Genomic DNA, 13,238 nt, shown 5'->3' with positions numbered 1-13,238 from the left:
TTCACCGTATGTACCTTTCTGAGCCCCACCCGGTTTCAGGGGCCGCAGTTCCCCTACACCCTCCCTGGGAAAAGGGGGAGGAGCCTGGGAGCATCCCCTCCAGCTACACTTAGGCACCCGAGGAGCCCTTTACTCTGCCTCATTCGCCCCAAATCTGCTTGCAATGAAGCCACTAAGCCGCAGACAGAAGTATTCTGAGCCTCTCCCCGGCTGGGACCACTGATGGCGAATGAGAAAGAGGAGGGGGAAAGAGACTGTGCCTCTCCCCTCCGCCCAGGCAGAGCAAAGTGTCCGTGCAGATGTACCAGTCGCAGGTGGCAAAGCTGGAGGACAACATCTACAAAGAGGCGGAAGAGAAGGCTCTGCTGAAGGAGGCTTTGGAGCGCATGGAGCACCAGCTGCAGCAGGAGAAGAGGATCAACAGGACCATTCGGCAGCAGAAGGTGAGGGGTCCTTGCTTGCAGCAGAACCTCGGGGGCTACAGCCCCTGGGCTCCCTTTAGAAATGGCAAAGTGAGGGCCCAGGGGGTCCAGGCTGCATAGAACACACTCACTGATGCAAAGGAAGGTGCCAGACACACCGAGGCGGATTTCTTAATCTCTCCGAAGCTCATAATCTAGCTCATCTGTATCATTTTAAATCGTGGCTCGTGTTTGTATTTTTACTGTCCTTCCAGGTGGTAGGGATACATAGACGGGTAAGCAACCTGTGCATAAAGATTTGGGATCACTATTCTGAGTGCTCAGAACATAGGTGACATCCAATAAACATTGATGGACGGATGGATTGCTGGATGGACCGATTCGCAGGCAGATGGATAGATGGATGGGTGAGGATAGATGGGTGGATGTCCTTGGCCATATCCTTTAGGCCAGAACAGTCAGAACAGAGCTGACTTCCAGCTGATTTAATGATTCGAAGTCTCTGTCTAAAGGGCGCTCAGGCTGTGTCACCCAGAGGCAGGCACTCAGCCAGCCCAGGGCATGCCGGGAGCGGGAGCGCTTTCCAAGTGATGACACCTGTACTGGGTTTCGAAGGAGAGTTGGAGTGGGTCCACCAGAGGCGTGGGCGGGTGCGCGCTGCAGGCTGTGGGCACCCCCGGGAAAGGCAGGAGGAGAAGTGATGTGGCTCCGGCAGGAGCCTGGTGTAGCGCTGCCTTGAGAAACCAAGGTTCCAGACTCGGACTCAGGCTGGTGATGCAGCCAAAGCCCCCTCCTCCCCTCACCCCATTATTTCCTATGACACACAGCACAGAAGCCAGTGAGGGTCACGTCCCCCCCACACTAACTAACGTGTGGCCTTGTGCAAATCCATTCCCCTCCGTGAGCCTTGTCTCCTCGCCCGCAAACAGCAGCCGAGCGCCCCGGCCCTGCAGGTTGTTGGGACGATTGCACGCAGGCTGGAACCCTCCCTAGCCAAGATCGCACAGCGTGGACTCACAGGCCACGTGGTTTCAGAAGGTTGGGGACACTTGTGCTGCCTCTGAAGCATGTGGCCCAGGGCCTGGCCCAGGCGGGTACACGCTGCTGTCTCAGAGCCCACAGAGACGCAGCGGACAACGGGCACACGGGGGTGGCACCCAGACAAGCGCTGGGGGGCCCGCCAGCGGACCTCCACCTGCCCCCCCCACCCCGGGGTGGCAGAGGGGCTCAGTTGTCTCCTCTGCGGTTCACACCCACAGCCGCTCGCTCCCACATTCACTTCCAAACCAGACTCCCCCTCGTTCTTAACCCTCGCCTAAGGTCGAGCAGGTTCAAGACTGAGATTAGACACACGAGGGGAGTAACCATCAGCACCATCTCAGGACCACCTACAGGCCCCCGGCTTTGCAGCCCCGACCGGCGTTACTGGTGCCTTGGTGCTAGGCCTGGTGGGTGTGATGACCCCCACTTCACAAATGAGGAAATTGAGCCTTGGGAAGTTAAGAGACTCACCCAAGTTCACACAGTAGCTGGCGAGGGGAGCCTAGACCTGGCCCCAGACCTCTGACCCTAGTTTCTGTGCTCTCTCCTGGGCTCTCCCCTCTCTTCTTATAATTGTTCGTTTTCCTGACTCAGGGCTGTGTATTTGTGCACGTGAATGTGCTGTATGTGTGTTTGTGCATGTATATCTGTGCGTTTGCATGTGTGTGTTTTCATGTGCGTGTCTGTGCGTTGCCTGCATCAGCTCTAAGGAGGCCAAGCCAGAGAAGGCTCTAGAAGGGTGCCCTCCTCCCTAACCTGCTCAGATAAGCGCCTTGCAGGAGCCTGCCCTCCATCCTGCAAACCTTCCAGACTCCCTGGCTTGTAGAAATGAAGGCAGCCTCTCCTGCTCTGAGGGAGCCCCAGATGCACGGTTTCTAGCGTCCACAGCCCTGAATTAAACATCACAAGCCTCAGGCCAAGGACAATTTCCTTTCACACCATGCAAAGTCGGGGAGAGCAGGCCAGTGACAGAGCTCTGACTTTTCCTTTGATGTGCCCTTTGGAGAGCTCACCCCTCCCTAAGGTGCCCCCACCCCCAGGACTTGGCAGGCTAGCCCCTAAAGCCGAAACACCAGACCACAGAATGGGACAGCAAAGGGCCCAAAAAAGGCCATTGTCATGTGCTGGCTAAAAATGTAAGAGAACCTGAGGATTTACATAATCAGGCTTTACATGCATTATTCATGAGCTGCCTCATTCATACACAATGCAAGGGCCGTGCCAGCCTGTTGGGCACTAGACATCCTTCTGTGGAGAAGGATCTAAAATGGCCAAGTTGAACCTCCGTCTGTGTCCCCAGAAGAGCTGGAACTGGGAACGTTCAAATTCAGGGAATTCACAGTTTAGGGAAAGATTATGAAAAGTACAGCCACAATCACAGCAGTGCTGATGGTGTTATTTACTGAGCACTGCCCGAGTGGCAGGCACCTGCTCCACACGGCGTGTGCTTCGTCCATCCCATCAACCCTACAAGGAATGCTGGCGCCTGTCCATCCATTCAGAGAGGCTGACAGAGGGCAGCGTCACCTGGCTGCCCAGCAGCAGAAACGGGACCACCCACCCCCACCCCAGCCCCGGCCTGCTGCCCTCCCCAACTCAAGTTCACGTCTTCACACCTGTTGCTCTTGGCACCTCCCTTTCTGGGAGGCAGCCCCCCACCTCACCCCCCACTCACCATCACTCCAGGGCCTGGGTTTGCTATTAATAAGGTTTGTTATTAATATGTTGTCAGAAATTCCTGTTTGCCGGGAGATAAAAACTCATAAATTTTTAAAGTTTAAAAAAAAAAAACATAAATTCTATAAAAAAATAAAATAAAATATAAATAAATAAATAAATAAATAAATAATAAAATTTAAAAAATCATAAATTCTAAAGGCAACTTGTATTCACCTGTCTTGGCCTCAGTTCCTTCCAAGGACTATATTCATTATTTAAATGGAAGCTCGAGGAAAAAAAAAGAAAAGAAAAAGAAATGGAAGCTCGAGGAAAATAGAATTCCTTTTGGTTTTAACTTTTACGCCTAATATTTTCACAAGGACCCTTAACGTATCCAGTCTCGTGTATAAAATTTCACCCGTTCATAGAGAAGGAGTGGTTGAACCACTAGTTAATGAAATTATTCCCCTTGAGCTTCAGAACCAGAACTCTCCTCAAAAAAAGGGGGGAGGAAAAAAAGGGGGGGGGAGGAGGGGTTTAAAAGTAAGATGTTTTTAGTTTGATGTTTGAACATCTCTTCACCAAGCAGAACTTTCTGGAATCCTACTTCCACGCTCATACCTTTGGCTGTGAAAATGAGACTTGATATAAAATGCAGAGAAAACCTCAGGGCTGGGCACTCACAGAGAACCTTGCGGTCATCAGCTCTGGAGTCTGGGATGCCCTGGGTCTGGCGCGCTCTCCATGTGACACGGTGACAATGACAGTGGCCCAGGCTACGCTCAGTCTCATCCACGCTAGATAAGGCAGCTGTGTCCCTCAGAGTTGAGAGGCTGCCTCTGGAGCCCAGCAAATAGGGTTTAAGCCCCACCTCTGGCCCCTAGTGACCCTAAGAGGCCCAGGCCCTCTGTCTCAGGGTCCTCCCCGAAAACAACCGAAAAACGATAACAGCGGGCCCCGGGAGGGCTAAATGACCTAATGCCCGCAGTGCCCGGTGCAGAGCATGATGGTCACCGCAGGGGAGAGAAAGGACAACTGCATCTCTTCCAGAGAGCTTCCTGCCAGCTGACACAGGCCGCCAACCCGAGCGGCCTTCCCGCGCCTGCGGCCCGCAGCTCTTTGTGCAGCTCTCCTTTGTGGCTGGCGAGTGCAGCTAGGGCCGCGGCCAAGAGCAGCTCAGATACTGTCTTACTGTCTGTGAATGGGTTAAGGCTGGAATTTTCTTTCTTTCTTTTTTTTTTTTTTGGAAATTTCAATAGGAAATTTTTAAATGCACAGAAGTTGCCTTTTGGGAAGCACGCAGCCCCCGGCCCCCCTTCCTGGACCTTTACTTAGTGTTTCAAGTGGGAGAAAGGCTCAAGAGCCTGGGCTGGCTGCTGGGGAAGCCCCTTAGTTCTCCTGCCAACCAAACCTCGGCCAGGGACATGGCCACCAGGTTGCCAGGTGGGGTGGAGTCAGCCCAGCTGGACCTTCCCTGGGCTTAATTAGCTCAGGTCCCTCATCTTTAAGATGAGAGTAAAGGCGGCACCTAACCCAGTGCGTTTGCTTTGAGGAGGGCACGGGCACAAGCCCCTGAGCACACAGGACCCCTGGATCCGAGCTCCTACACTGACATCGATGTCATCACTATCTCATTTAAATCACGATTTTCCAAAATTTTCTTGGGCCCCAGCATTCTCGAGATCGAGGTTTCTTCAGTGCCACTGGCGTGATTCTGACCAAGAACTAGAAATCGGTAGATGGTGTGTGGGATGAGACCGGGTGGGTAGGCGTGGGGGCGGCGCCCTCTGGCCCACACAAGGAGGAGAAGGTAAAAGTGGTTGGGCCGGGGCAGCAGGTGAATAGGAGATGAAGGCCCTCCCCACCCTTCATCTTCTGCCCACCGATCCAGTGAGCCCCAGGGTCTCCCAGAAACCTCGGAGGGGTGTCCCAGGACAGAACGGGACAGGACACACTAAACGCTCTCTTGCACACCTGCTATTTTCACTCAGGAACGTTTAGAGGATCACGAACAGAGAAATTCAAAAGAATCAACACCTTGCAACTGTTCCTTCAAAGAAAAAGAGAGGCAGGTATGGAGAGGTTTCCTGGTGTCGCAGCCAGACACAAAGTAGATACAGTTGGTTTTTTGGGTTTCTTTGTTTTTTATGAGTGAAGCCGGTGGGTGTGCTGGTCTGGGAGCATCCACACACTTCCACGCACCTGCCCTCCCCGCCCCCGCCCCTCCCTTGCCTGTCATCTGAGCAAATGACCTAAGTGACAGGCCAGGGTCCCGGGCACTGTCTGGAGGTAAGGCACTCGGAAGTGCCCTGCAGTTTGGGCTGAGCAACCACCCTAGGCATGAAGTGATCTACGGACTTGGAGACGGTTCATGAGAAAAGAAGAAGAGAGGAGTGGGGACCCCCACGAGCCCCTGCCCTAAGAGTGCAATAAGTGGGTGGGCACAAAAAGGAGCCAGGAGTGAGGAGGAAGGTGCCAGCTCTCCCTACCTGGCAACGGGGAGCCGCGCTTGACAGGGCTTTCTGGCAGCCGGTGGCATCTGGAAAACCCAGAGGTCACAGTGTCCATGAGCTACCGATGGATGCAACGCTCGGAAGTGTTCTTAAAGACCGTGCTGGATTTCCCCCTAGAGAGGACACTGCGTGGTATAATGAACAACATCCCTAAGAAGAGCAGCGCAGTGTTGGCCGGGCCGTGTCTGAGGACGGGTCTGGAGACAGACTATTGTCATTACAGCCCAGGGAGTTGAGGAAAGTTCAGTAAAAGCAGGGGCGCAGGGGCCAGGATCTACCCTTTGGTGCTCAGCTGCTGTCCACTGATTGGATTTAATCCAAGGAAGAGGTTTTAGGGCAGTGCTCAAACTGGGGTTCCCTGGAGCCCTTGGATGCCATGGAAGGGTGTGACTCTCAACATCCCCACCCCACCCCACCCCACCCCCACGCACGTACACACACACCTTGTTCCTTCCAGCAAAGTTCTCCTTTATCTGTTTTACAGGCCAAATTCCTCATGGGATTTTGCTTCAAGCATTCTGCTGGGGGTGGGGGGGTGCGGTAAAAAAAAAAAAGAAGAAGGAAGGCAGATTGCTGGTTTAAAAACTGCTGCTTTACAATTATCTGGGAATTTGGTTGGTGACTGTCTTCTAAGCTTAACCCCTCTCAACTGGGCCCAAGGCCTTCTCCATGAAAAACGCCCGGAGGTCAGCTCAGTTTGATACAGGCCCCAAGCCTTCTTCGACCAGTTGCTCTAAGGGCAAGGTGGCACCCTTTAGTGGGAAGGGAAGAGACTCACAAGTACTCGTCCCCTATCCAATAGATGGCCCTGCTCCCTTCCTCTGGGAGCTTTGCAAATACCCAATAGAGTTGCCAGATTTAAGGGCAAGGAAAACAAAACAGGATGCCCGGTTAAACTTGAATTTCAGATAAACAACAAATAGCTATTTAGTGTAAGTATGTCCCAAATATTGCATGAGACATACCTATACCAAAAAATTATTTCTTTCCACTCTGAAAATCAAATTTAATGGGACATCCTGTCTTTCACCTGGCAACCCCACCAACAGACATTTACTGAGCACCAACTGGAAGCCAAGGGGCAGGCTCTGAAGCAGATGACACAAAACGGCAGTCCACGGAGGCGTTTCATTTGGCCCATGGGTTTTCCTTTCTTTTGGGGGGGGGGGGAGATAAGTAATTCCCAAATAGGGCATTTTCACAAAATACTCAGGATTTCCGGTGTCTCTGGGCACCCTGAGGGGCGGTTCTAGCCCCTTGGTACCACAGCTACCATCTTCCAGGCCCCCTAGCAAGGCACTGGGCTTGTGGGTTTGCCGCCTTCCCCACCCAGCTCGCTCCACCTACTTCCACTTCCTCAGCCCCTATAGGCGCCTGACTGGTGCCTCCAGCAGATGCTGAGGACTGTCCGAGGCACACCCCCTTCCCAACACCCCTGCTCCGTCCCCAGCCTGCTCTCACTGTTGTGTCCCCAGCATCTAGGAGATCCCAGAGGTGCAGGGTCTCGAGCAGACCAGGGTCAGCAGCAGCCGTCAAACCCCAGGGGAAGGGCCAGCTCCAGATTTGCCATGAGGCTGGCTCCCGAGCAGGTGCTCCTGCAGTCCCGGACAGGGAGGTTAGCCACTGTGGCTCCCATCATGCCCCGGGCTGCTGAGATGCCTCAGTAGAAACCCATGTCTTCAGCTTCTTCCATCGGTGTGGGAGGGTCCACTTCCACCCAAGGCTGATCTGTCCTCCAGAAGGCTGCGATATTCCTCCAAGGGCCCTCGCTTGACAGGGCTCTCCTCCTCTCAGATTCCTCTGGAATCCAGAACAGAGATCCCCCAAGGAGCCCAGCAGGCCACTGTAGCAGAGCCTGAGAGCCATGCCCCCTCCTGCAGACGCACCTGCTCAGCCCCCATCCCTAGGAAGACCCAGCATTTCGTCCAAATGGGTAACATCTGAAAGTTGAGGGGGGAAAAAAAACACTTCTCTTTGATGTAAAAGGGAAATAAGGGCAAAAGCTAAATTTTGTCCGTATTCTTTCTGTATTCAAGAGACGAATGTTTGTAGAGACGGTGAAGAAAAAGATGCAGAATTCAAGTTTCCAGGTGAGCTAGAAGGAGAAAGAAAACAGTAGGACGTCAGCAGGAAACCCAGGTTGACAATAATACCCCATCCGTGACGTCCTGAGCATTTAGTATGTGCCAGGCACAGAGCTACGCACTCGACAGGCATTATGTCTCGTTCGACCTTCGTAACCCTGGGGGTACGTATTGTTCTCCTATCTCCGTTATCGGATGAGGTGTCTGAAGTGCAGAGACTTTAAAGTTATTGGTCCAGAGCCACACAGCTCAATAGGAGCTCAGGAACTCACTGAGACCTGGACGCCAGGTGAGCACTGCGGCCCCTCCTTTAGGGAATCAGCCTCCGGATCATAAATCAACCTGGTACGTCCCGGGTGACTTTCCTCAAGTATTTCAAGGAAGCATCCTCTAGAACACTCTTTTTTTCCTTTGAGAGTTGAGAATCAAGACTCTGAAATTTTAAACATGTTGAAACGCTGCCATTCACAGTTCAGCCCTGCAACTGGAATGGACCCACGCACATTCCCACGTTGCAGGAAGTAGAGGTGAGCTCCCAGGAAGCTTGAAAGCTGAACACGCTGCGGTGGAATAAGACACAGGAGCCACATTCGAGGTTTATTAAAGAGGCCACAGTAATTCTGAGACAACAGAATTGTCATTAGTAAAAACCACAGAGATTCTAGCCAAGGGACACGTTGGGAGAATAGAAGCCTCTTCTCAACCAACACCCTTCTGGGTCTGGAAGGTGGTTACTACTCAGCGCGGGATGTGAAGAGCGTAGAGTGTCCTGAGGGCTCCCCTGAGCTCTGAGACCTGCCGAGCCGAGTGGGAGCGGGTGGGGGGTTTGTCACTCACACACCCATATGTAGGGTGGAGCCAGCAGAGGGCAGGAACCGCCCTGCAGGGGGCTTTCAGCCGAGGACCACCTGGGGCTGGAAGATGACAGAGGAGACGCCAGCTGGGCCCTAGACGTTTTGGGCACGCTGCTTCTCAGAGCTGCACAGCTCCCCCGAGCTCGGCCGCCCGTGGGCAGAGCAGGATGTGGCAGACGGTGAGCTTGCCATGCCCCCAGCCCGAGCCTAGGGCTTGGGTGTCTAGGATCTCCTTGGCACAGAAAGGTCTCCTCCTCCACCGTCCTTACACAGTGCAGCATGGGCATCCCCTGGCTCTACAGCGTGCCTTGAGTCCTTGGAGAGGGGGCAGTCACCAAGGCCACCTTGAGGAAAACGGGACACGGAAAATCTGCTTTTGCACCCTTGCCCACTCATAAAAGAGCCTCCACCTCCCTTTCGGAGGGCCTCTGGGTTTGTTTCCTGTCCTTCCTTGTGCGGTTCGGTGATGGTGTATTGATTGCCATTGCAGCTAAGAGGCATCTGTAGTTGTTGGGGGTTGCAGGCTAAAGAGGAAAATCTCCTAGTTAACAAGTATTTATTGACTACCTGGCCTAGGCCACGTGCCACCCTGGGGGTGGGTGGGGGTGGGGGACGCAAGAGTGAACAGAAAGATAGTGTCCCAGGAGTCCCAGGACTATTTACTGAGACCCTGCGACATGGCAGGTACTGTCCGGGGGCTGGGGTTCAATCAGGAATCCTCAGATCACCCCTGAGACGGCGCAAATTATTTTTTAGGCGTAGGAAGCATGCACATGTATGTATACACAGGGCTATCATATAAAGATTTCAGGGGTGGGGGGGCAACTAGGAGACTCCTGAGAGTCATGAGAAGGGTGAACAGCACAGGGTTCAATCCCAGGAGACACGCACAAACTCCCCTGCCTTTCCAGCTTCTGTTCTTGGGCTTTTTGCTTTTTTTTTTTTTCCCCTTCCTGTAAATACAGTACTGATTAAATAGTTACCTTGCACACCCTGTTTTGGGAACAAAGGTCAGATGCCCGAGTTCAGGAGCGTATTTCACAAGGCCTCACTCACAAAGGCCAGGAGAGGCCTCCCCAAGAGGAGCCGCTGAAACAGAGCGCCGAGGCCCGGTGGGAGCGAAGGGGTCTTTCTAGATGTTTGCAGTGGCCCGAAGCAGCCACTCGTGTGTCCTGAGTTCATTTCCAGCTGGGCGGCTCCCTTTCAAGGCCCAGCTTCTATTCCCGCCCTTTCATTCCAAGGGTGAGGCCTGTGGTTCCCTGACAGGCAAGCCTCAGGCAGGGCGCTCACCTGCGGTCCCTGCTGGGTCCCTGCTCGGTCACTGCTCGGAGGGGGGCTGCACGACTCCCCAGCCCTCCCCGCCACGTGCCTCAGCGTCCTCCTCTTCCCCGCTCACCCTCCTGCCCTCTGCTACCCCACAACCCTGTCACTCTAAAGCGGAGCACAGCTTGCTTGCTCTGGTGCGCTTCCCACACCAAGCTCCTGGCGGACCTGGGAGCTGAGGGTGCTGGCACTGGGCACCCTTTATTTGTAACAAATTCCCTGACTCCAACTCTAAATAGCCGACTTCACATGGGGTCAGGACACTGGTATTTGGGGACCATCCACAACCAGCAATTTTATGGAAAATCAAACAAAAAAGGATATAAAGGAAAGGTGGTTTGGGAGAGGTTTTTTGACATTTGCTGTCTGGTTTTTTGTTGTTAGTTGTTGTTGTTGTTGTTTTGGGGTTTTGTTTTTGTTTTTGTTTTTGTTTTTGTTTTCCCTGGGCATTCGGACCAAGATTTACTCTGTAGGCTCGTGTAGAGAGGAGCTAGCCCTCCTCACCCTGAAATGATTTTGGATGCAGTCTCAAAGCGCACTCAAGGCCCCCTGTCAGCCCCGGGCATGGGCCTCAGGAGGTGATTTTTATACTGCCTGGGTGAAAAGAGCTCAAGAGATGGTCCTAGCAGTCTCTTCCTTTAAAATCCACCCAGAATCTTCTCTCGGCCCCTGAAGAAGTCAGGATATATATTCTAATCCCTCCTGGACAGATGAGGAAACTGAGAGCCCTGTAGTAAGTGGCCGAGCCCTCTCCACCCACTCCACCCCACCCCACCCCACCCCACCCCCGCCCCAGGGATATGCGACCTTCCAGTTGGAGTCAAATCCTTGCCAGAATAGAGCTGGAATTTGGAGCCTGTTGGAAAAAGAAGCTGCAAGTTATGATCCCACGTACAGCAAGTACAGAGTGTGTGAGAGGGAGATTCTTGGCTGCAACTAATGGAAACCTGCTCAGAAACAGGCATGGGGGGCTCTTATAGGGGGTACAGGCGTGCGTGTGTCATGAAAACAGAGGGCTGAAAGAGGGTCCGGCCTCAAAAGAGAACTGGTAGGCCCCAGGTCCCAGGCGTCATCTCCCTGACACACACGCGTGCTCACACACTATTCCTTCCCTCTGTCTCCCTGCACCTGCTCCTCTCTTCTTTCTCCAGTTATGCGACTGGAAGAGATGACCTCACTCTGGTTTAAGGGATCAGCCCAAGGGCTCAGTCGGATAAGCATCTGCCTTCAGCTCAGGTCATGATCTCAGGGTCCTGGAATTGAGCCCCAAGTCAAGCTCCCTGCTCAGCAGGGAGCCTGTTTCCCCCTCCCCCCACCACCACCACCACTTGGGCTATCTGTGTGTGTGTCAAATAAATAAATAAAATCTTTTAAAAAATGATAAATAAATAAAATTAAGGACGGCCCAGGAAGTGAGTAGCATCTCAGAGCCCGTAACCCCAAATCCTGGGCGTGATCATCTGAAAAGCACAGCCCGAGCCAAGTACCCAATCAGCTGTGACCAGGGATAGTGTTACACACGGGGAGGCCAGATTAGGAGGGGCAGCGCTCAGAAAAGGCCAACATCAGAGACTTAAGACACAAGCCGTCCTGTAAGAGCTTTCCAGGAGAAAGGAACTCCATCATAATAAATGTGCCCATCATGAGAAACTCCTAGTTTCAAAAGCACAAAAATGTAAAAAGGGAAAATGTTATTTGTGTATCTGGAAGGGTGTTCACCAAAACAGTCATAATGCTTACCTTTGGGTAGTATGATAATTGTGGATCATTTTAGCTGCTTTCTACGCATCTCTCTCTCTCTCCCTCCCTCCTCCTCCCTCTCTATAATTATATACATATATATAATTTTTTACAGAAAAAAAATTTTATTTTGAGTAAAAAAAAAATCATTTGAGTGGAATATTTTGGGATCTTGCCACAATTACAGAGTTTGTGCATTTGTTTCTCTTGCTCATTGAAGGTTGGAGCCAGAAAAGCCACCCCAAAGATGGACCAAGAAAGGGAGACGCTGAAGAGAGACACATCCAGCAAATCCAGCCAGAGCCTTCTGTTTTCTAAGCCTGGCGACAAGAACTAGAAATGTCATCCCGTCGGGCCTTGCGTGATCCTCCGTGAGTCATGTGTGTGACTCTTCTGTGTCAAATACTCAGACACTTGTATAGGACTTTAAAGGTTGTTACCCTAGTATGTTGCTTCCTAGACTGGTGTTTGCACCGTGCTGTATTTTGGAGCATGCAGGGGCCGGGGTTCTTTCGAAAAATACTTAGGAACGTACACATCCTCAGGCGTAGGAAGAATGTGAGTTTGAAGCCCAGACTCCCAAGTCTGGTAGATACAATGATGTGACTCCATATCTGAGTTGTGAGGCACCCACACATCCACCCCCACAGCTGGCAAGACGCAACGCGTGGACTGGGGCCACAGGACAGAATGGCAACCCTGGCTGGCCGTGGTCGAGTACATTTATATCTAAGTTTATTATAATAAATTTAACATGCCGAGTCGTCTTATCGCTTCTGTGACACTGACATTTATGTGGCACTCCGCAGTTTTCAAAATGCTTCTCACCTAATCCTCACCCAAACCCTGGGAGGTAAACTGTATAATGATCCCCATTTCACAGATGAAAAAGACAAGGCCCAGAAAGGTTAAACTGCCTTGACTAAAATCGTGCAGCTAGTAAATCCAAAAGTTGGGCCTGGAACCCGGTTTCTGACTCCCATCCCATCCTGCCCGTTCTGCTGCACCAGGGAGTCAAACGCCAGTCCCAGAGGACAGACCCAAGTACCCACATGCTGCCCAGGTGGACATACCCCTCTATCACGGGGTATGTAGAGACCCTCCTTCTTCTTGCTCCCATGTCCTGTCCTCTCTCCATCCACCTGTCCGCCCGCTGCCTTTCTGGTGTGGCCAGGACAGCCGAACACAATGGGAGGAAGAGCCAGCCGTCGTGAATATCATCTTTTTTATTTCTAAAAAGCCACAATAAAAATATTTTGCTATTTTAAAACCAAACGGATTCTTTATACTGATTAAGACTAGAAGGAAACAGGAAAAGTTCTTTGCGTGATATTCCGCTGAGGGTACCTCTTACAGAGGGCCAGGATCTAAAGTCGGAAAAGTGAGCCATTACCTGACCTTAAAAATACTTTTGAAAACCCTGGAAATTTTCCATAAAGAACATGGTGTTACCTCCACTGTAGCATAGCCCCAAAGTCCAAAACAGCAAGTTTTTCTCCAGCTCCAGAAAAGATCACTTAGGCAGCCATTCGAGGAACTGGCTCGTGCTTGGAAAAAGATGTTTCTTGTTGGTTGAACATGTATATTTGCATTTGCAGAAGC

General features: G+C 52.1%; 1 protein-coding gene across 10 annotated transcripts in view; it reads left to right on the top strand.

Moving 5' to 3' along the window:
- The window catches only part of FHAD1 (forkhead associated phosphopeptide binding domain 1), a 122,992-nt gene extending 110,586 nt beyond the window's left edge, over nucleotides 1-12,406 (top strand). For 5 of the 10 annotated variants that reach the window (XM_072751137.1, XM_072751131.1, XM_072751129.1 and 2 more), the window contains 4 exons: nucleotides 278-443; nucleotides 5,114-5,194; nucleotides 7,672-7,725; nucleotides 11,857-12,104. In XM_072751137.1, coding sequence (XP_072607238.1) covers nucleotides 278-443; nucleotides 5,114-5,194; nucleotides 7,672-7,725; nucleotides 11,857-11,973 — 418 coding nt within the window. In that variant the 3' untranslated portion in view covers nucleotides 11,974-12,104. Of the gene's footprint in view, nucleotides 1-277; nucleotides 444-5,113; nucleotides 5,195-7,671; nucleotides 7,726-11,856 lie in introns of all 10 variants that reach the window. The other 5 variants (XM_072751135.1, XM_072751134.1, XM_072751132.1 and 2 more) reach the window with 3 other exon arrangements.
- The last annotated feature ends 832 nt before the right edge of the window (nucleotides 12,407-13,238 follow it).

This window comes from Vulpes vulpes, chromosome 2 (assembly GCF_048418805.1).
Source record: "Vulpes vulpes isolate BD-2025 chromosome 2, VulVul3, whole genome shotgun sequence".
In the NCBI taxonomy this organism is placed as follows: domain Eukaryota; kingdom Metazoa; phylum Chordata; class Mammalia; order Carnivora; family Canidae; genus Vulpes; species Vulpes vulpes.
This window is presented reverse-complemented; position numbering and strand designations above follow the sequence as displayed.